The 23,867-nt window shown below is 41.2% G+C and overlaps 1 protein-coding gene across 4 annotated transcripts in view; it reads left to right on the top strand.

Moving 5' to 3' along the window:
• The window catches only part of CLNK (cytokine dependent hematopoietic cell linker), a 203,116-nt gene that overhangs the window by 135,842 nt on the left and 43,407 nt on the right, over positions 1-23,867 (top strand). For 3 of the 4 annotated variants that reach the window (XM_072806178.1, XM_072806193.1, XM_072806186.1), the window contains 4 exons: positions 3,185-3,222; positions 7,500-7,644; positions 9,041-9,147; positions 15,124-15,169. In XM_072806178.1, the coding sequence (XP_072662279.1) occupies positions 3,185-3,222; positions 7,500-7,644; positions 9,041-9,147; positions 15,124-15,169 (336 nt within the window). The remainder of the gene's footprint in view (positions 1-3,184; positions 3,223-7,499; positions 7,645-9,040; positions 9,148-15,123; positions 15,170-23,867) is intronic. The other variant, XM_072806201.1, reaches the window with a different exon arrangement.

The raw sequence follows: 23,867 nt of genomic DNA on the forward strand, positions 1-23,867 counted from the left end.
GTTTAATAAAAATAAAGATTTATTTTTTGATCACATCATAGTCGAAATGTGGATTGAAGGAAGTCATCTCCCCATGCACTCATTTGAGATTCATTCTCCTTTCACCAGTGGCTTCCATTATTATTGAAGACCTCAGGGTCTTCCATCTCTAGCCAGCCACAGAGGCAAGATGAGCATCAGGAGGGTCAAGAGAAGGAGAGGGTCAAGGAAGTCATCCTGGAATGATGCACATGCACACACTTTGTCCCAGTGGCCATAGCATCATGTCATGGCCACCCCATGTAAGAGACACTGGGAAATGTGTGCTGGCCACAAACCCACAGGAAGACTAAATGGAACTAGGTGAGCATCCTCACAGCATCTTCAAAGCCACTCAAGGAGCTTGAGTTAGTGAGGAGCAGGGCTGGAGAGGTACTCCTTCATTTTTACCTAATATTGATGGTCAGGGAGGGTCCCCCACCCCCACCCCAGCGAAGATGACATTTAAGATATGATCCAATTGATGAAAAGAACCCAGACATAGGCAGCATTGAGGAAAGAATGTTCTGGACTGCAGCACAGTGCATGCAGATCTCAGAGGCAGAAGGAGCTGGGTGTACTAGAGACACTTGGAAAGAAGCTGATGTAGCTAATTTCAGAGGTGAGGAAGGAACTGGAAAGAGATGAGATCAGAAAGGGGGCAGGAACCAGGCTATGCTGGGGGCCATGGCAAAGAATCTGGATTCCATGGGGCATTCCAAGGGCCATGAGTGACATGAACTGATTTACAGTTTTAAAACTATGCTTTTAAAATTACATTTCAAACTGCATTGTTAGTAACATACGTACTGCAGCAGATAAATACAACTCCTTCCCTAAGGGCACCTGGTTGGCTCAGTTGGTTAAGCATCCAACTCTTAATCTGGGCTCAGGCAATGATCTTGGGGTCATGAGATCGAGTCCTGTGTCAGGCTCTACACTCAGCACAGTCTGCTTGAGATTCTCTGTCTCTCTCTCTCCAGCACTGCCCCTCCCCCTGCTCATGTGCGCGCTCTCTCTCTCTCTCTCTAAATACATAAAATCTTTTTTAAAAAGGGTCAAGTACATACCCATCAAAGATGTAATCAAATGCTGCCTATTTTTATTTAAGTGTCACAATGAGACAGAAAGTTAAGTGTCCTGACAATTCCATGACATTCAAGTCACCTAGAGTGTTCAGAGAGGGAAACCCCAAGAGGATCTCAAAGGGCATTGAAGCATTATGGAAGGCAAAACAGAGGAAGTGGAGACTCCAGGTGGAATCAACACAAGCAAACATTCAGAAGTGGCATGAAACATATTTGGGGGATCCCGGAGAGTCTCAGGCTGCAAGTTCATGAAGGAAGAGACCCCAAGCTCTCTGTGGAGATGTCAGTATAATGAAAACATTTGATGAGGCCAATTTCCTAAAATAAAGTTGTCTCAGAAAGCAGAGCTGCTTTCCTAGATCCTATGGGCCAGAACAGATCCCCAAAATTTCGGTGCTCATTTGCTCCTTCCAGCCTAGCTGATCATTATGGGTGACCTCATTAATTTAACTCAATTCATGAGAGAGTACAAATTGCTACTGTGAAAGGCTGGAAAACCTGTGGGTTTCTCCACCAGGGCTCTCAGCAGGGGTATAATTGGCTGGGACAGGAAGGTGTCATCAGTGCCCCCAGGACAGTGGTGGCTGCAAGGCTCACCATCAGGATGGGCTGGGACCAGGAAGCAGGTGCAGTCAGACTCCTGCTCATTATCTCAAGGAGATTAGCTTTGGCTAGTTAACACTTCCCTGATGCACTGGTCCTAAGCAAATTCCAGAGAGCTGTGTTTCCACTGAGCCAAACTTTCATTAATTTACACATTATACTCTACACAAGGCTTGGGCATGCTGACACAAATTCCCAGCTATTAATTGCATATTTTGGTATGGTAAGAGAATTCGGTGTGGAAGGGCAAAAGTCTACGAACATGATGAAGCCAGAGCAAGATGTAAAAATACACATGATACTGTGGTCCTCTACGTGACTTGGACACAGGCCAGAAATCTGCCCTGAGATTCTTAACAACCAAAGGAGGAAGAGAAATATGATCTCTTATAAAATTGGTGTTTTTCATTAAATCAAAACAAACCAATCCCTGAGAAGCATGCAGCTCCCAAGACCCGCTAGGAACTTCTCACATATGTGCTAATAAAGAGGGTGTGATAAGAACATTTTCTGCTTATAGTGTTCCTCAATGCAGACTAACAGCATGAAACTATAATGCAATTTAGGAAAATTAAGTCTAGAGGAAGCAAAACACCCTGCAGATCATGTGAGCAGTTCTTTGATGGCTCTGCATCATCGGAGGGTAAAGTTTAAAGCAGAGCACTGACTGAGTGCACTAGATGACCCCCAGGCAATCTTTCATGAAACAAGTCCAAGCGAGGGGGATGAGCACTGAGAAACTTCACATGAGCAGTACTTACTCAACAAACACCTGTGAAGAACTCGTTTGTTCAGTGTTGGGCCCTATGCCTGGAGCTAAGGACAGATGAATGAGTAGACCTGTCCCCTGCCCTCAAAATATTTCCAGTCTGTTCAAGGAGATGAAGCTATGCCAGATTACAGCAAATGCAACGTGTGTGCCAGAGGGATGGGGAGGGGGCCCGGACGCCGCTGAGTCATGACTGGGCACATCTGATGGGCGGAACCCGGGCGTCCTTGTGACCGGATGCTGACCTGCCATAGAAGAAGTGAGCCTTCCTAGTTTGGATTTGATTGTCTAGCCCCCTTCTTCCTAGTTTGGATTTGATTGTCTCGCCCCTGCTTTGCAAGAGCAGCAGCTAGAACCAGAAGTATGGATATACAGGCTGCATTTTAGGCAATCACTGTCAAGAGAAACGAATGGAAATTAGCACAAAATTTCCAAAGAAATGCAAGGGCCACTCTTTTCAATGTTTGTTTGCTTGTTTGTTTTTTAAAGATTTATTTTAGAGAGAGAGAGTAAGAGCCAGAGGGGCAGGGGGAGAGAGAGAGAATCCCAAGCAGACTCTGTGCAGAGCACAGGACTCGATCCTGCCACCCCAAGATCATGACCACAGGTGAGACCAAGAGTTGGTCACCTAGCCGACTGCACCACCCAGGCACCCTCACTCTTCTCAGTGTTTTGCAGTAACGCTTTGATCTACTTCTGTTGGCAGGCCAGTACCGGACTATTGATGAGCCTCTTCTCCACTGTGTAAGTCAGCCACTTCTCCTCCTTACCTGTCAGTCTTTGATATTTACAAAGTGAGTGGTGGCTCTTTTCAAGGCATTTGGCGAATTTCAAGAAATAATAACAAGTTTTTCCAAATGGCATGATTTCCTAGCAGAGAAACTTGCATGTCAGTTCTTGGGTATAAACTGTATTCCCATAATATACATTGTAAATCAAAGCATCACACTGTACTTAAACTTACATAGTGATGTAGGTCAATTATGTCTCAATTAAACTGGGAAAAATAAATAAGTAGATAACAAGGCATTAATAGACAGAGAGGCAAAAAAAAAAACTGTCTTCCAATTTCTCAGCTATGGAATGCAGATAAAAATTAACTCACATGGCCACTGCGAAGATTAAATAAGATGAAAATACCACCACATGGTGCTGGCAAGGGAGTGACAAGAAAAGCACTTCCTAAGGCTCATGGTGAAATCTTAAAATGGAACTAACTTTCTGGAAAGCCATTTCATAATAACCAATCAACATAAAAATGTCTACTTTCTTTGGCCCAATAATTCTATGGTTGGGAATTTAAACTAAGAAACTAGTCTAAAACTTGGGCTAGTATGTAAAAAAAACTCATTTATATTTTATAGTAATATATTTAAACAGAAACCCTGGAACCATTCCAAATATTCAATGATAGAAAAAAAAAAACATTGAATAGATTGACATAGTCATATGATGAAGCTGTTAAGAATACTTACAAGAATTTTAAGGACTAAAGAAAATTTGAAATTTGTAACACGAACTCAGCCCCCTAATGTTATAAACAAGTTTACTGTTAAATTGTACATAATTTAAATAGTTTTAATTAGCATATCTACAGATGATATATGAAATAGGCAGATAGAAGAGAGGGAGAAAGAGAATCTGCTTTTAAAATCATTGATTCTTTACTCTTTGAAAGACTTCTTTAAGAATCAAAATAAAGCTATGGATCCTTACCTCAGGACACAGACACACAAAATCACAAAATATTTTATAAAGTAGGAGGTTTATGGACAGAAAATACTGAGTTTTTAGTTAAGTACCCCTGCTATTGACAGTAGATAGGTAATAGATAATTAGATAAATAAATGTAATTCATTATATTTAAAAGAAAATTCTGTCTCTTTCTCATTCTGGAAAGAGACAAACCAAAATTTATAGTTGGTCCTGGAGGCAAGGTTCTCAGGGTCTGGTGTAGATTCTCTACAGATTTGGGGTGGTGGTTGCCATCCCTCAGGGTAACCCTCTGTGCCCTGACGCCACAATAGAATTGGGCTCAAGATGAACTCTGCCTCAGATTCTTCCAGCAGGTCCAAGATTTCCCAAAGATATTACACTCCACAGAGTCTTGGTAATTGCCAGAACAGTATGTCAATGGTGCCCTTGCAACAAATGTCTGTCAAATCCTGAAAGGAGTTACTCCAGTTCAGAACTCATTTCTGTATGCAGTTCTGGGGGAGAAGAGCCCAGCCCCCTTCCCCCCTTTGCCAGGTCAATTGTGAATACCCCTGAAGTTCCCCCCCTGGCAGCTTCACTTTGCCCTGGGCACTGAGCTCTACCGAAACTCATCAACTAGAGAGGAGGGGATCTATCATGCCTTGAGCTCCTGTCATGGGCAGGTGTCAACATAGAACATTTATGTACATTTTACTTCATTAATATCCAACTACAACCAAATAAAGTAGATTTAGCCCTCTCCAATTTACAGACTGAGCAAGTGAGTCAAGGGGGTTATGTAATGTCCCCCAGGTCATACAGTGGACCCACAGTTTAGATCTAGGAGTGGGTGATTCCATCCTGGGTCCATGCTGCCCCTAAGCAGACTGGCCCTACCTGGTTTCCCAACCAAGAACTCCCAGTCCGAGTCCTGCTTGCCTCCCGAGATCAGACCAAAAAGGTGGGGCTTCATAGCTGTAATGCCTGGTTGTTAGGGGCACAGCATCCATGCAACCATGCCAATGGTCCCACTCCAACTTTGTGTTCAGTGACCTCACCTCTCTCCTTTGGGTCACCATGCTCACCCTTTCCATCCTCTTCCTGCTCCTGTCCTGGTCCCTGTTCTCTTACACCTGAGCCCCTTGAATTTTATAATTTTATAACTTGCCTGAGCCCTCAGTTCTTATAAGACTTGAGTCTCCCTTTCCTTTAAGATAGGAATCAAGGGAAAAAAAAAAAAAAAGATAGGAATCAAGGGCAGCACACTCAAAGCCATACTTTAGTCTTTAGGGAGCCCACCTCCTTCACGGGGAACACTCCCATGGAGAACACTGACTTACTAAATTGCATTCTGCACTCTCGCATCAAATAAGCAGGTTACTTGGAGCCCAGGTAAAGCCTAAAAGGTCTTCCAGACAGGGGCATTGTTTGCCTGGAAATCAGGCCCATCATGGACATTGTCTTTACCTGTACCAAACTGCTTTGACAGAGCAATGATGGAAAAAGTCATACACCTGGACACTTGGGGGTGGTAAGCAACTTGTCCACATACACTGGAATCATGCAGACCTGGCATTTAAACACAAGCCCCGAATACCAAATCTTTCCACTATAATAAAACCACCTCCTAGATTATTGTGTTTATACAATGAAATAAAGTACATAAAGCATCTAGCACATATAAAGTCCCTAACAAATGTTAGAGAGGCTTTAAGAGGAAGATTGGTGGCCTTGCTTTACCTCTGATTTTCTTCAATTGTCATTAGTACAGTAGCAGCCATGGTAGTATTTATAGCTACTATTTATTAAGTACTGACCATCAGGCATTTTCCTCAAAATTTTACATGCATTGTCTCATTTAACTTCTGGTTGCCAAAGTCACTCTATAACTCTAAGAGATTATATTAGTGTGTGTGTGTATCATCTATTCCAAAAATAAATTTGAAGCAGCTTTTGATAAATATATCTCTGTAACCAGAGAAATTATAATATAAATGAAAAACTTTAAATCATACCATAATGACATCCTAAATCGAATTAAAATCTATTATTTTATGTATTTTTGCTTACTTAACAAACATATATTAAGAATCTACTAGGTGCAAAAAATGAATAGAAATAGTTAAGGCCATAATGCAGTAACTTTGACTCTAAGTTTTCAGTCTTTGAGTATAAAATAATTGAAAGTCCAAAGAAAGAGTTAGTGTGCTGCCCAATTCATGTAGTGTGACCAGGATTGGCTAGAAAGAAGTGAAATGCTCTCTGCAGAATAACAAGGGAACTTAAAAACAGGATCTGAGCCCAGGCTCACGCTGTTTGCCACTGCACTCTCTGGTTAGAAGTCAAAATTATGGATGTTGCAACACAAGGAATGCCCTAGATTATTCACCCTTCGTCTTAGGCTCAGAACAACTTTAATACTGGGTGCTGGATTTTAGTGTGAATGTGATAGAAGACCTGGTTCTGCCCATCGATGGCACCTATGACTGTGTGGCTTTCAGATTCCACCATTCCCAATTTCTGTATTTGTAAAAGAAATATCTAAGTTCTTAATTCTGAGGGCCAAAGTGGAGGATGTGCATGAAAATTTCTTATAACTGGGCCTGTTATTCATAGCCATGGCCATTTGGAGTCTTAGTGGAAACTTTAAGAGAGATAAGGGATCCTTCTATATGAAAGACTATTGAGATTAGTATCGGGGCTGAAACACAGCACAGTGCTGAATCCAGATCCCAATACATAGGTATAGATTCCAGAATTTCCATGAAGATGATTAGATCTTTTGCTGAGTGGTACCCAATCCTGCCATCCCCAGTGTTCAGACTTGGAGCTCATTACTGGTATATAGATATACAACTGAAATTTGTGTATTGATCCTGTATCCTGCCACCTTGCTGAATTGTTTATCAGTTCTAATAACTTTTTTAGTGGGCTTCTTGGAATGTCCTATGTATGTAGGACAAGATCACATCATCTGCAAATCTCTTTTCTGCTTTGAAAGGCTGATGTGATTATACTGGGCCACTCAGGTGATCCAGAACAATCTCCTTATTTTAAGGACAGCTAATTAGTAATCTTAAGTACATCCTCAATGTCCCTTCACAGCAGGACTCAGATTATTATTTGATTGAATAACCAAGAATGGGAGTATATGAGGACATCTTTACGATTCTGCTTACCACAAGAATTTAACTGCCCAGACCCCAGATTCTTAAATGTTTCCGGCTAAAAGAATCTATACCACTCCCCTTGCTAGCACTGTAGCCCATCATCTTGGTTATAACTGTATCTTCCCTTGACTCCCTCAAATGTTCCCTCCCATTTAGGAAAGGAACTCTGCTGCAGCAGTCCTGGGTAGAGATAAAGACCAGAACGATGACGACTATGAAGACCCTGAGCTTCACATGGTAGAGGCATGGCAACCAATAAAAATTTTACCAGCCAGACCTATAAAGGAATCGGAATATGCAGGTAACATCTGGGACCTAAAAATCTAAGAATGCACATCCACGATGCAATACTGCACAGTAATTAAAGCCGCAGATTCCAAATTAAGCAACTCCAGGCTAAAATCCTAGCCTCCATGGCTTACTAGCTGTGCAGCCTTGATCAAGCCTAAAAAATTCATTTTCTCTACCTGAAAATGGTGTTCATAATAAAGGAACTTACCCTCTGAGAGTTCTTTTGAGTTCTCACCAGGGGACTTGGCACAGAGTCAGAGCTCTGTAACTACTGGTTGTTATTATCATGATTTTCTTCCTGAGTCTTAGGAACAAGTGGTGAGCATGGGAGAGGGTGGATGGGCAGGACTGTGGGCAGCATGGGAGATTTTTTTTAAAAGATTTTATTTATTTATTCATGAGACACACAGAGAGAGGCAGAGACATAGGCTGAGAGAGAAGCTCCCTGTAGGGAGCCTGATGTGGGACTCCATTCCAGGACCCCAGGATCAGGACCTGAGCCAAAGGCAGACGCTCAACCAATGAGCCACCCAGATACCTCTACATGGGTAATTTAAGACAGAGTTTGCATAATGGAGAGCAGCATAAAAGGGAAGAATTTTCAACTTGGCTCACTTGTTTTCCAGGGAGCCAGCATATAGGTAGCACGAGGGCATGGCAACAAAGCCAAGCTTCTTAAGAGTAAAAAAGACATAATTTCACAACCACCCTTGCCTCTTTCCAACTGGGGCACACAGGCAAGTTCTCTGAATTGTAAATATAGGACAGGGCTGTAAGGGAAAAGAAGAGGAAGCACTTGTGATTTCTGAGGGCCTGACCCACTGAGATGAGTCTACAGAGGTCCCTTTGGAAAGAATCACCTTGTAAATAATGATGAAACTCCTTTGTTCATTCACTCAATAAGCAATGACTGAGTATCTGCTGTGTGTATTTGCCGTGTTAGGATTGACCAAGTGACACAAAGGTAAACAAAGCATGATCCACATTCTCAGGAAGGTCACAATCCAGTGGCAGATGCAGAAGGATCACCAGATAAATAGGATAGACTATAATAGGTATATAACATAGAAAGGAGAACCAGCAGTGGATGGTGGTGTGTGGGACCTTGGAAGATCTGCAAAGGGCATGAGAGAGCACAGGGCTGGAAGGATGAACAGGAGTTCCCAGGGGCTGAGAGACTGAAGGATGCTCAAGTGCAGACTCTGGTGTGCACACATGTGGACTGGAAGGAATACAAATCCTCCCCCTTGGGCTTTAATCTCCTAATCTGTCCAGTGGAAGTACACCTGCTTGCCTCATACCTACGTTGTGACGATTCAGTGAGTTTTTAGATGGGCACATAGTTTGTAAATTGTAATATGCTGAGTCCAGCTAAAGTATGACTTTGAATTTTTCTCTTTTCACAGATACACGTTATTTCAAGAGTGCGATGGACACTCCCCTTTCCTTAGACACCAAGACCTCTGTCCCCATGGAGCACCATCACTGGCACACACAGATGGGGCTAGGAAAAGTGAGTACAGATTTGGCTGTGTGAACGAAACATGGGCAGGGCAATTCCTAGCAGCTAGGAGCTTCCGCATCTCTCATTCCCAAGGCATCTTGTTAGGTGATGAGCAAGTTGAGCTCAGTGAGGTGCTAAGGAACCAGTTCATCTGACTGCTAACATCATGGTCCTGGTGAATGAGCACAGAGAAGGGAGGAGAATTAGCATTTGTGAAGGTTTTTTGTGGGGCCTCAGGGTGGGGATTCTTCACAGACAGTGCACTTGATGCTTGTCTCCTTTTCCAGAAGCAGACTTTGAACTCAGATCTTGTTGATAATAACATATTATTTTGCCCAGACTGTAGGCCCAATGCTGGTAGTTGGTAACTGCGTGGTAAGAAGTAAGTCAAACAACCTCTCTGAGACCCTCTGTAACCTGGTCTATAAAACAGGAAAAAAGTCCCTACCGTGCTGTACTTCAAAAGGCTGTTTGGACACTACCAACAAGAAATCAAGAAAATATCCTGTAAATACAAATACATATATGAATATATATGTGTATATTATATATAAACATATAAAAAATATAACATATACTTAAAATATATAAATATATAAAATTTCATTTTTAAAGAACTTTTGCTAATGCTTCTTTTCCTTAATGCAGAAATGCATGAAATACAAATGAATCACCCCTGGAGTTTTAGGGTTACCAGTCACGACACTATGTTCCATTTTGTGTCCATATTCTCTATGCAGATAGATTTTATTCAAAGAGTCCCACTGTAGTACATGTCTGTTTTTTTTTCTTTTTCTGTTAAGTTCTAGTTATAAAATGATTTCCCATGTGACAAACAAGCATTAATAGCATAGTATTTATAGATATATCAGACCCCATTATGGGATTTTTAATTATTTTACTCAACCATTGAGTGAAAATATTTTAAAAGCTTTGATACCTATTGTGAAATTTCTTTCCTGAAAAATTGCTTCAATTTACCCTCCCATAAGTCCTGTATGATAATGTGCACCTCACAGAACTCTCACCAAAACTGGCTATTACTGTATTAATTGTAATTTTAAAGGGATTTCACTGTTCCTTTTTTTTTTAATTTGTACCATATTTATTAGTGAGTATGAACATGTTTTTAAATATTTATATCACATTCTTCCTGTTCATTATTTGTTCACATTGTCTATCTATTTAACTTGAGGGCTTCTGTTAATATTAATAAGCAAAGGAAACTACAAATAAGCAATGTCATTTACCCAGAACACATCCAGGAGAGTTTGGGAGAGCAGGATGGGGGATGAAATATTGAACACTTCTGCTTTACACAGGCACCAAGCTAAACTTTAATCATTCATTCAACAAATTCATTCAAGAAATATGTGTTGAGTGCCTGCCATGGACCAGACACAATGATAAGAACGCACATGCATTGGTAAATAACCAAGGCCCTGTGCTCATAAAACTTACATACTGGTGGGAGGAGACTGGAAATAAATAAATAAATAACAGACAATATGTTAAGTGGGAAAAAAATGATTAAAACATGATAAGGGTAGTCAAGGAAGGTCTTCCTGAGTAGAAATGGGAATGAATGAATAAATGAATGACATTTAATCCTTAAAATACCCTTAAAAGATGAATATTATAATCCTCATTTTAACAGCTCCAACTTTTATGAACTCTTTGAGTCAGTTACTTATCCTCTCTGAGCCTTTATGATCTTAACTGTAAAATCTCATCACTATTATGATAATACATAGAGCATGCAGTCAATAGATGGCCTGTCCTTGAGGAGAGGTCCCAGCCCCTAGTGCAGTAACTTTATAGAAGAGGAACTCAAGAGATATTGGTTAAATGGAGGAAAATGAACAAACTTTCCATCATTTGAACTAAATTTTGAAATGTAGGTAGCTATTTTAATAGGAGAAGAAAAAAAAAATAGGAGAAGAGATCCAGGTTTGACTGACTTCTGTTCCCATGGAACCCTTTTTCAACCTGATCTTCAAAGTTCTCAGGTGAATATTTGCTACTGTCAGCAAGATCTGCCACTGGGGCAGCCCCACGGGGGCTGTTTGACAGGGAGGAGGTCGCTTCAGGGCACTCAACACTGGAGCATAAAGCATGTTCAGATTACAGAATGACTGGACCAGTGGCTAAAGATACAAGTTCTGGTCTGGCTATGAAAGAATAGAGAATGTTCACCTAAAAACCTGAGCTTCCCTTTCCCCCAGTAATCACTAATTCAGTCTTCTCACTGTGAGAATTGTTTTAAAAAAAAATTCTTGTTGGAGGTTTTTTTTTTAAAAGATGTTATTTATTTATTTATGAAAGACACATGGAGAGAGGCAGAGACATAGGCAGAGGGAAGAGCAGGCTGCTTATGGGGAGTCTGATGTAGGACTCAATCCCAGGACCCTGGGATCACGCCCTGAGCCAAAGGCAGACACTCAACCACTGAGCCACCTGGGTGCCCCTCATTTGAGTTTTTAAAATAACTATGCCAGAACTGAAGCCTCCATCCTTACTTTATATTTCCTTCATAATATCTTTGTAGCTTTCTGTTACAATACAGATTTCTTCCTTTAGCTAGATCACTTTGCAAGTGGAACTATAATCTCAGCATATCAAGTCAAGTGAAATCATGTGAGAAAAAGCATACAGCAGACTCAGCACAACTTTGGCCAGGGAGGAGGGTGGGGAAGTTGGCTTATAAATTAAGAAGGATTTGACCTCAATTCAGATAAGGAGTTTACTCTTAATCGATGTTTGAATAATCACATTTTTATGAGAAGCAGATTACATTCTCCATTTACAGCCTCATTCCCAGGAGTTCATTCTTACAACTTCTGCATTCTGCACATTTGTGGTGAGATTAAACTATCTATGAAAAGGATCTTCAATAATCCTACTAGAGGCCAGTTCCTACCTAGACTCCTTAGGTTGGTTACAACTGTCTTAAACCACTAAGCCTTTGCCCATCTTTCCATTTATTGAGCACTTGGTATGTACCCAGCACTGTGCTCAACAATGGGGATGAAAAATGAGCCAGTGCCCACAGTCTAATGGAAGAGGCAATGGCCCAAATTGGCAGTTCCAATGTGATGTGAAGTCCTAAGACAGAGGTGAGCATGGTTCACAGAAGCTGCATCACTTAACCCAGCTAGAGGCTTTTAAGACTTCTGGAGGAAGCAGTGCAAAGCAGATTGTGACACCATTGCATGGTCCTCAGTAATTCTCATCAGGGACCATTCTGCCCCCTAGGGCATGGCTAGCAATATCTAGGGACAGGCTGGTTGTCAGGACCATAGGAGAGTGCTACTGACATCTAATGGTGGAGGACAGGGATGCTACTAAGATTACTACAATGCTCAGGGCAGCCGCCACTGAAAGGAATTATTCAGCTCCAACTCTCAATGGTGCTGAGGTTGAGAAATCTGTGTTATAATTAAACCTGTGCTATGATGTGTTATAATATGTTGTGAGCTCAGACCTGTGTACATATCTGAGTCTTTTAGTATCCAAGCTCTTATTCCTCTTTTTCATCATAATCTAACAATGATGCAGGCTTATGGTGGACACTAATAAATATTTATCTGACAGAAAATGGGAGCAGCCCCTTGGAGGGGCCAAAAATATTCCCAGCCCTGGGATCCTATACTAACACCATCAGAGGGCATCAAACTGCTGGGGAAGGTGCAAGACAAAGAAGCTCTCACACACAAAAGAGCCAAATGGATCCAAATGTCCAATGACACCAAATTAACTTAGCTACCAAAGCGGAAGCCCCATCCCTAAAATCCTAAGCATACAGGACCCACATAAGAGACAACAGAGGACCTCTCCTGCTCCTATAACCAGGCTAGCAATGGGAGGTGGGCCTAAGCATTGAGAGACTCCATCTGTAAGACAAGCACACAGAGGAAGCAAGAGAATGCCAAAAAAAAAAAAAAAAAAAAAACCGATCTGGCACCCCAGCTCCCACAAGCAATGAAGGAACTGGATGCTGTAAAGGAGGCCATAGCAATCACAAAATCCAAATGACACTCAACTCTTACTAGATTAATGGACCAGCCAAAGAGCCACACATATTCCAGGCATATACTGTGGGTCAGTGTGCATAGAGGAAAAGAGGTAGACATTGAACATCACACGGTAAGAAGTAACAGGGGATTCATCCACCTTTGCTACCTCAACTTGATGCCAATGAAGAGTAACACTAACGACCTGTATTAGTCAGGGTTCTCTAGAAACACAGGAGATGAGATAAGATAGATAGATAGACAGTCTGCTTTGCACTGCTTCCTCCAGAAGTCTTAAAAGCCTCTAGCTGGGCTAAGTGATGCAGCTTCTGTGAACCATGCTCACCTCTGTCTTAGGACTTCACATCACATTGGAACTGCCAGTTTGGGCCATTGCCTCTTCCATTAGACTGTGGGCACTGGCTCATTTTTCATCTCCATTGTTGAGCACAGTGCTGGGTACACACCAAGTGCTCAATAAATGGAAAGATGGGCAAAGGCTTAGTAGCCTTAGGTAAGTAGATAGATAGATGATAGATAGATAGATAGATAGATAGATAGATAGATAGATAGATAGATAGGCAGATATAAAAGAGTGATTATGGTGGTTCAGTCCCATGATCTGCCATCTGAAAGCTGAAGCTCCAGGAAAGCCAGTGATAAAAATTCCAGTCCGAATCTAAAGTCCTGAGAACCAAGAGAACCAATGATGTAATTCTGAGTCTAGGACAAGAGAAAACCAATATCCCAGCTCAACACTCAGGTACAGAGACAAAATTCTCTTTTTCCTCTGCCTTTGTATTCTATTCAGGTCCCAATGGATTAATTGATGCCCACCCACACTGCGGAGTGCAATCTGCATTGCTCAGTCTACTGACTCAAATGCCAATCTCATCTGGAGATACCTTCACAGACACACCCGGAAATAATGTTTATCCAATTACCTGGACACTCTGTGGCCCTGTCAAATGGACATATAGAATTAATCAACATAGACCCCACTGCTGACCTAGGCTTAGAAGCTTTCAAAAACACTGGGCATCATTATATCTTGATTTTCTTCTTCACCCTCTTGTCTAGCAATGGTAGAGCTCTTAATGGTTCACCAATGCCTTTAATAATATTAATAATGAAAACCAACAACTCTTAAGCTTTATTGGTGCCATTCCCTGTTTTAGGCACCTTGCATGGTGTGTCTCATGCAATTACCTCATCCTCATGATGTATTAGTACTTTTGTGACCTTAATTTCACAGATGAGGAAATAGAGGCTCAGAAGGGTAAGTGACTTGCCATATTCTCATAGCTGGCACGTGATGAAGATGAAATCCCAAATGGGCATCCCATACGAGGCCACTCTCTCATCTCCTTGCTCCAATACTGTCAAGAATCACTTGATCAGGGCAGCCCCGGTGGCGCAGCGGTTTAGCACTGCCTGTAGCCCTGGGTGTGATCCTGGAGACCCTGGATTGAGTCCCACATCAGGCTCCCTGCATGGAGCCTGCTTCTCCCTCTGCCTGTGTCTCTGCCTCTCATTCTCTCTCTGTGTCTTTATGAATAAATAAATAAAATCTTAAAAAAAATCACTTGATCATGTATATTGGTCTTCATAATAACTCAAGGATCTGAACTGACTAGTTTCTCTATTAAAAAAGATTAAAACTCTAAGGCTTATGATATGGCACATGCCTTTCCAAAGTTTCACAACAATAAGAGGCAGGAGTGGATCTCAAACACAAGTATTTTTATGCCAAATACCATCTGAGGCCACCACAGTGGTAAATGGCATGATGATTCCCATATTTACACTTATTTTCATGTATTGACTATATGCATATGGTGATTCTCTAAGAAGGATGAGTCCAAGGACTTTTGCTTTGACCTTAGGGAGTCTAACTATACAGAGTGGCAACACATTCGATGGTATCAGAGTCACAACTGAAGAGATAATGGTGCCATGTTGTCTTCCACAGGTGGATGAACCCATTTCCAAGGATTCCAGAAACCAACATGTTAAAGGTAAAGTCAGGTCAAAAAGTTTGATATGCAAGGATATTTCTTTACTTCCAAGTTCTTCTTGCACTTTGTCGGTGGTCACAGGTTATCTTAAACAAAGTAATCTATTGAGCTATCCTTTATTAAATAACTACTCTTGGAAAGATTCTCATACATCTTATGCCTTTTTATCACCTTACCCTATTGATGAAGAAATTGATTGTGAAACTTCATATTCCATGGTTGTGCGATTTCAGAAAGGAATTGCTTTGAAACATATGGGTTGCATTAAATATATAACTAAGTTATTTCTCCAAGCATATCCCCAGTAAAATCACAAGATAGAAATCTAATTTTAAAACGTTGATTAATTCATATGAAAACAGATTTTAAAGCTTTAGGCAAAGCAACTCAATTTGGAGATGAAGATACAGGTAGGAAGCTGAAAGGAAATAATCAATTTCAGTAGTGCTGGAAGCACAAATGGAGGACAGCCAAAGAAATTTAATTGGATCATACACATTATAGCTCCTCTCATCATCTCCCCCATGCTCCATCTTCTCTCACAATGTCCAACTGGAAAAGATGGCAATGATTTACACTTCCTAGTACTTGAAACATATCAAATTCATCTTTTGTGTCTAATGCTATATTCTATAACATATTATTAACATCACATTTTCCTTGATAAGGAGACGTTACACCTTAAAAAAAAAAAAAGGAGACGTTACAGTTAGGGTCCTAACAGGAAACAGATGGCACCCCTGAATTAGGATGATTTAAGGAAGTTTCTTTACAAAGGAACCATTTCCTGAGATCTTGGGGGTGTAGGGATAATATGGGAACTGGCGCTAAGAGCAGTGGCCCTGGCACCACCCCTCAACCCAAAAGGATGAAGGGACAGTTAGAAAACCAAAAGAAGAACACCACCTTGAGAAGAGAGACATCACCAGATCCAACTGAGCCTCGTGGAAGGGAAGCCAAAGGAACACATGTCCACCAACTTCCTTTTACAACCTTCCTCTGAATTCCTGCAGGGACTTCCCAATGGCTGAATTTGCAACCAGGATAACCCCAAACACAGGCTCTGCCCCTTCCTGGCTGTGTGACCTTAAGTTAGGCAACTAACCTTTCTGGGTCTTACTTTCCTCCTCTGCAAAGTGAGAAGTGAGCAGGGCTTTTATGACTATCCAATTTAGGAACATTAACCGAGGCAGGAAAATCTAGCTGTTCTCAAATTCTTTCTCCTTTCAGTCCTGAAAGACCTCCCATATGTCTTCCATCCATACCACTTCTAAACTCCCCCCCAAAATAGGAGAGCTTCCAAATCAGTGCCTCTTTACACCTTAAAATGTCAGTACCTTCAGTGTACCAACAGCACTTGATTCAGAGCTCTTCTCCATGAACTGATATATTTTAGTCCCTAGAAACCAGGTGAATTATGTAGACAAAATATTTTCACATCTCTTGACACAGAAAGGACCAGAAGCCCAGAGGGATCCCAGATCAGACCACAGTCATTTGACACACAAATGTTCCACATCATTCTAGAATCTTCACAGGCACCCATTGAGAAATGAGTCCTGGAGAGAGAGCAGACAAGAAATGGATGTCATAATTTCTTCCTTTTGTATAGTTCACCATACACATCCATTCGCTTCTTTGATTGCAGAAGCTTCTTTGACCATTATTCTACATATCAACATGTCTGTTTGCCGATTAAGATGCTTCTAATCCCCATTCCAACATGTGTGTTGGGGGAGCATTCCCCCACACACCCCCGCAAGCAGTTCTCAGGCAACAGCTGTGTCTACAACTCAACCCAATTCTGATACTATCTACAAAGAGGCAGCATCACATTCCACAGGTCGAGGGCTCAGTCCCACAAAGCTGCCTTCACTTCAGATGCCAGTCACAAGCCAAGATGGTCACGTGTGCTTCTGACAGACGTGTTATAGATTGGAGGTTCCACTGACCTCCCATTCTTAGGTTCCATAACTTGCTAGAGAGGCTCACAGAACTCAGAACAACATTTTACTCATGAGATTACAGTTTATAATAAAAGGATATAAGTCAGGAAAAGCCAGATGGAAGAGATGCACAGAATGAGATATGTGAGAAAGGGAGTGGCACTTCCATGCTTCTTCTATCTTCAACCCAAAAGTCTCAGAACCCAACCTTTTCAGGTTTTATGGAGGCTTCATTACATCAGCATAAGTGATGAAATCACTGGGCATTAGTAAGTGAACTCAATCTCAAGCTTCTCTCCCCTCCTTGGAAAGATTCTCATACATCTTATGCCTTTTATCACCTTACCCTATTGATGAAGAAATTGATTGTGAAACTTTGTGAGTTTGGGAGTGTGGGAACTACTAAAAGTTCTAACTCTCTAGTCACATGGTGAGCTCCCCCATTCCCCCTACAACCATGCCCAGATGCAGTCCAAAAGTCACCTCCTTAACATAAGAGAAGACACCTTTATAGTTCTCATCACTTAGGAAATTCCAAGGGATTTACAGGCTGTGTGCCAGAATCTTGGGGACAAGGATCAAATATATATTTATTATAAATCACTGTATCACAACTATCCATGCATATATTTACCTATACTTTGCCTGAGCTCACAAAGATATTGGGGTTAGTTAACAAAAACTTACATAGTAAAATAGAAGAAAATAAAAATAAAATCCTAGGGTAAATCTAGGTAGATTATAACACCGAAGCAAAGATAAAATTCAGGATCCTCAGGTACAAATTAAATTATTGGCTTGCCTCTCAGTTTTCTGGTAGCCTAAGCAAAAAGGGAATCATGCTTCTTTATGTGATATTAATTGCCCATAATAGAAAAGCAAACTAGTTCCTAAGCAAGCACAACAAAGACATCTTTCAGAGTTTTGTCAGCACTGTCCATTTTACAGGGAATGTAGGCTGACATATGGGGACCATGGCTGTATTTGACAAGGAGCGCCTGGGTAGACTGCATACAGGATGTCGGTGAAAGTAGGGCTCCCAGAATTGAGGCTTGTAGGGAGTACAAGGAGGTTGCATGGAAAACCTCTCCAGTAAGAGTCATTCTCTTTACATCCTGTCTTCCTACACTTCCCTAATCGATGGTTCTCCATCACCACCCAGAGCTCTAAGGAACCATACAGAGAAGGAAGCTCCAAGGGGGCGAAATTAATATGAATACTCCCATTTTTAGGATCAGGCATCTTGCTGGAGAATGCTTGAATGATTTATGTGTTTATTACAAAACTCTGTATTTTTGATGCAAACACATTTTCAGATAATTTATTCATTCTCACAAAATGTCATGGAAAAACCATATCGGGTGGTTCAGCAATGACAGAATTTTATGGTGATATTTTTCATCAAGTTGAGCAGTTATAGATTTATGTTAATGTACATTTCATGTCATTTTTCTTGCAATCGTATTCTGACATTATCTGGAAACTGTCAGACTTCAAGACCTTATCTTCCCTGAAGCTTGGATTTTTTTTTTCATTTCCAAAAATGGATGAGAGTTTATTTAGGGGCAAAGTGTTTATATATAATATAGTAGTATAGCTTGTTTATGATGAGCCATTAGCACTCACCACAAATCCAAAAGAAACTGTCTTCTTTTCAGAGAAGGATAGCTGTAATGTTCAAATATAGTGTGGCTTAGCTTCTTAATGCTGGGAATAAAGGACGTTAAAGTGAATTTCTCTTTGCTTCAGATGTGAACCAAGCACAGACTGTGAACCAATTTTCTTTGAGGTGACAAGCATACCATATGCAAGAATGAATTTATAACGAAATACAATAAACTATCCAAGAAAAGAAAGAGAATTATGCACAGGTGACTGAACGTGTTCATCCAGAAACATGAGCTTGGTTGAAAAGAAGCAAAATAGAATTCCACATAATGCCATCAAAAGACCTTTCTTCTCATTTGCTTTTAAAGGAATTTGGATGCCAACAAAATTAGAATCAGAGATGAGTTTGAGTTAATCTGGTTCAGCTCCCTCATTTTATGCAAGGAATCCTACCAAGAGAAGTGGCTTGCTCAAGGTCACAGAGGTCAGAGACTAGACCAGAGCCCAGGGCAGTGTTTCCAGGGTTTTGCTGTATTTGCTAGCATCTAAAATCCATTCTGCAAACTCCCCCTCCTGTCCCCTGTTAATCCACACATCCAAACTCTGTAAGGTTTAGTGCAGGACAAGAATTGATGGGCGATACTGCCCCCTCGTGGCACAGCGTGGCAACACAAAACATTGCAAAAATAATGGAACTTGGCGCTCCATAGATTGTATTTTTAACAAAAATAAGAAGCCTTGGGCCACAGAGATGATCAGAAATAAATTTAAGACAATTCTCATATAATTTTGGATTTAAATTTATTTCAGACACAACCCATGGCTCAAAAGCAACACAAGCACTGATAGAATATTCGGTTCAAAGTTGATGTTATAAATGTGTTATGAATGTTATAAATTTTGTAAAAATCCCTCATTAATGGGACTACAGGAAAGCATTTTTGTCTCCTCATCACACACAGAAAATAAGGTGGCTCAGAGAAAAGGAAGGGTGTCTGATAACTGCTCGTTTTAACAAATACGGTTTTCTGAAAGAGAAATTATAAAGTAGCCACAAACAAAGGAATAAAAAACAAGGGAGTTACCACTGTGCGTGATAACTGCCAGGGTAGCAGGTCGCTTTGTTTAAAATTACTTGTTCCAGGGCACTGAACAGCAATCAGACCGTAGGCCATGAGGAGCTCCCAGTCTGGTGCAGTCAACACCACGTATTTTGGGAACTCAGTAACGTGCATACTTAATTCTACCTGGAGGAAGGATTGTGTTTCCTAGGAAGGCTTCACAGAGCAAGAGACATTGGACTGAGGTGGGAGACAATGACCTCACAGGAAGTTAAGTATGATTTCTGATGCTCAGGAGCAGCTAAAATGTGGTTGCATGAATGTGGGGACATGGATCCCTGGGTTCATATCCCAACACGACTGCTTTCCAAATAAGAAAACCCCAAGAACCTTAACCTTTCTACGTTAGTCTCCACTTCTCTAGAATGGAGGAGAGGGGATCCCTGGGTGGCTCAGTGGTTTAGCACCTACCTTCAGCCCAGGGCATGACCCTGGAGTCCTGGGATTGAGTCCTACATGGGGTTCCCTGCATGGAGCCTGCTTCTCCCTCTGCCTGTGTCTCTGCCTCTGTGTGTGTGTGTGTGTGTGTGTGTGTGTGTGTCTCATGAATAAATAAAATGGGATCCCTGGGTGGCGCAGCTGTTTAGCACCTGCCTTTGGCCCAGGGCGCGATCCTGGAGATCCGGGATCGAATCCCACGTCAGGCTCCTGGTGCATGGAGCCTCCTTCTCCCTCTGCCTATGTCTCTGCCTCTCTCTCTCTGTGTGTGTGACTATTATAAAAAAAAAAATTAAAAAAAAAAGATACCTTTAAAAAAAATGAATAAATAAAATATTTTAAAAATAATAAAATAAAAATAAAATGGAGGAGATGCCAGCTTTATCATAAGATACCTGTAGTTGGAAAGGCAAGAACCAGTGAAAACCTACAGGACTGTCGTTGACACATGGTGGACCCTCCACAAAGGGCTACTAGAGTAGTCCTTCGCAGGACTCTGTATTCCTTCCAATCCTTGCCTTTCTTCCAGCACTCAAATATCTTCCTAACTCTCGAAGCTAAAACCATGACATTCTCTATCCAGTCTGGTGTACAGCATACAAAGTAAGTCTTGTAGATGAATATAAAAATAAGCTAGCTTCTCAATCACAAGGATCAAAGTTTACTGAACGTTGTTTTCCCTAAAAGAAACACAGAGCACCATGCTGAGTACAGAGTAGATGCATAGGAAATATTTATTAGGTCTAAAACTCAGTCCATTTTAATAGCATATCAGATCAGCATCACCAGGTGTTACTGGGCCACCTAGAGACAAACCTATGACTCTCAGTCATGCGCCCCCCACTAGCTGAGGGCCTATCCCACATCCCCCACTAACCCCAACATGGAGAAGTAGATGGTCAAGTGCATGTTGATGTCCATGCTCCTAAGATTGTACTCTCTGACTTTATTTGCACAGTTGCTAAAGAAAGTACATCCCTCTCAAATCCATGGCTTTGTCTAATTTAATGTCTCTCTGCCCAACCCAAAGAATGGTGTCAGCAATTTATTGTTGTAATTAATTTCTGAACACTTCAGACTTAAAGAGGTGTCTCAAACAGGCCTTGTCAAATCTACATTAGCCACTTGGATCATATGTTGCTTCTTAAGGTTCTTCCATAATTAATCATCAGGACATGCAGTCCTAATCACATTTATATATCATAAAACTCTTAGACATGATAAATACTGTGAATGAGTCCAGGTTTTATCCATTTTTGTCCAGAGTCTATTTCTCTAATTATAGAACTATCTATCTAGGTCTATCTCTGAACTGTTGATCTTCATGATCATATTTCATAGATAAAGGGTATGATGTATATTTAACACAAATTGAATGGCAGCTAAGTAAAAAAAGACAAGTATTATTTCATTCTAACCACACCCAAAAAACTATGCTTCGTGATCTGCATTCTACAGACTCAGAACCTGAAGCATAGAGCATTTGCAAAATTTGCCCACAGTCACTCAGTAAGTGATAGAGGAGGGATTAGAACCCAATGTGAATGATTTCCAAGATCCCATTTGTTGCCACTCTGTTGTGTCATTGTCCCTTCAATCAAGAAATACATCTACATATCTTTGTTCCCTGTTTAAGTCACAGATGAGGTTACCAAAGCACAAAGAGGCCAAATAATTTGTATTAAGTCTCTCAGCTCATTAATAGTAGTGTCAACACCAAATCACAAGTGGTAGTAAATCTAAAAACAGATCTCTGAGGGGGAAAAAGTATGAGAACAAATTTGAAGGGCTGACGCTATCCTACTTCCAGATATATACTATAAAGCTCTGGTAACCAGGGCAGTGCAGTATTGGTGAAAGAACAAACGCAGCAATGGAACAGAATGGAGAGCCCAGAAATAGACCCATATTTAGTCAACTGATCTCTGACAAAGCAGCGGAGGTCATCCGATGGAGCAAAGACTGTCCTTCCAGCAAACAGTGCTGGAACAACTGGACATCCTCTTGCAAAAAAAAGGAAGGAGAAGGAAAGAAAGAAGAAAGAGAAAGAAAGGAAAGAAGGAAGGAAGGAAGGAAGGAAGGAAGGAAGGAAGGAAGGAAGGAAGGAAGGAAGGAAGGAAGGAAGGAAGAAAGAAAGAAGAGAGAGAGAAAGAGAGAAAGAAAGAAAAAGGAATTAATCTAAACACAGGCCTTACTCCTTTACAAAGATTAACTCAAAATGGATCGGAGACCTAAATTAAAAATTGAAACTATAAAACTAGAAGATAACACAGGAGAAAACCTCGATGACCTTGAGCATGGTGATACCTTTCTAGCCAACAACACCAAAGGCACGACCCATGAGACAAATCATCGATGAGCTGGACTTCCTGAAAATTACAAACTTCTGCTCTGGGAAAGACAATGTCAAGAGAAGAAGACAAATCACAGCCCTGTGGAGAATATCTGCAAAAGACACGTCTGATAAAGGACTGTTGTCCAAAATATACAAAGAGCTCATAAAGCTCAACAATAAAAAAAAAAGAAACAGTCCAATTAAAAAATGGGCCAAAGACCTCAACAGACACATCACCAAAGAAGATATACAGATAGCAAATAAGCCTATGGAAGGATACTCCACATCATACATCAATCACCAGGGGGAGACGAATTCAAACAATCATGAGATAGTACCACACACCTATAAGAATGGCCAAAACCCACAGAATCCACAACCCCAAATGCTGGTGAAGATGCAGATGGACAGGAGTGCTCACACATCGCCGGTGGGAATGCAAAAGAGCACAGCCACTTGGAAGACAGTTTGGCGGTCTCTGATAGAACTGAACGTGTACGTGAAATCATTTATTTTTCAGTAATGGCTGTGTTTCACAACCGCATTGCAAACAAAGCAAAACAAAGACCACAAATAGGCCTTGTGATCCTTTCTTCTCCAGGATGCTTTGCTTTAACTTCGCAGAACCCTGCAAGGTGGACAATTTCTTCACGATTTCTCCCTAAGAAGCTACAGAGGTAACAGTCAAACCCAGTGCATCAGTTCTACAGCCGCGCTGCGCTCACCTCACCACGTTACCTCCGAAGCAGCAATAAATTTTGCGGCGGAAGTGGAATCAATCTTGTGGCAGGACCAAGAGCAAATGAGGACACTCTGTGGGCAGATGGTGCTAATTACACAGATGGCCACCAGATGGCGAGCACGCCAGCCTCCTCCTCCTCCTGAAACCCACTTGATTGAATTTCAAGAAGGAAAGGACCACACAGAAAAACCGTGCGTGTGTCTTCTTATGTCACAGATAGGGAGTTTTCCTAGCATTTGAGATTATCTGTGTGCTTCACAAGGAGAGTAGATTGCCATTCCCCCTCTAATTTTCCATTGCACAATAATGCTAGTAACTGGCTGTGAGTTACAGGCCACATACCTGAAGCACTAACCCATGTATCCCACACACAGATTCCAGTGGAGTGTGAGTATCTATTTCTCACTTTTCCAGATGAGAAAACTCAGCCATCCCTCAATCCTTTTGCTTATTTCACAAATATTTATTGAGAACTTGCTATGCTCTTGCCCGTAGTAGGTACAGAATC

This window comes from Canis lupus, chromosome 2, assembly GCF_048164855.1.
Source record: "Canis lupus baileyi chromosome 2, mCanLup2.hap1, whole genome shotgun sequence".
Classification (NCBI taxonomy): Eukaryota; Metazoa; Chordata; class Mammalia; order Carnivora; family Canidae; genus Canis; species Canis lupus.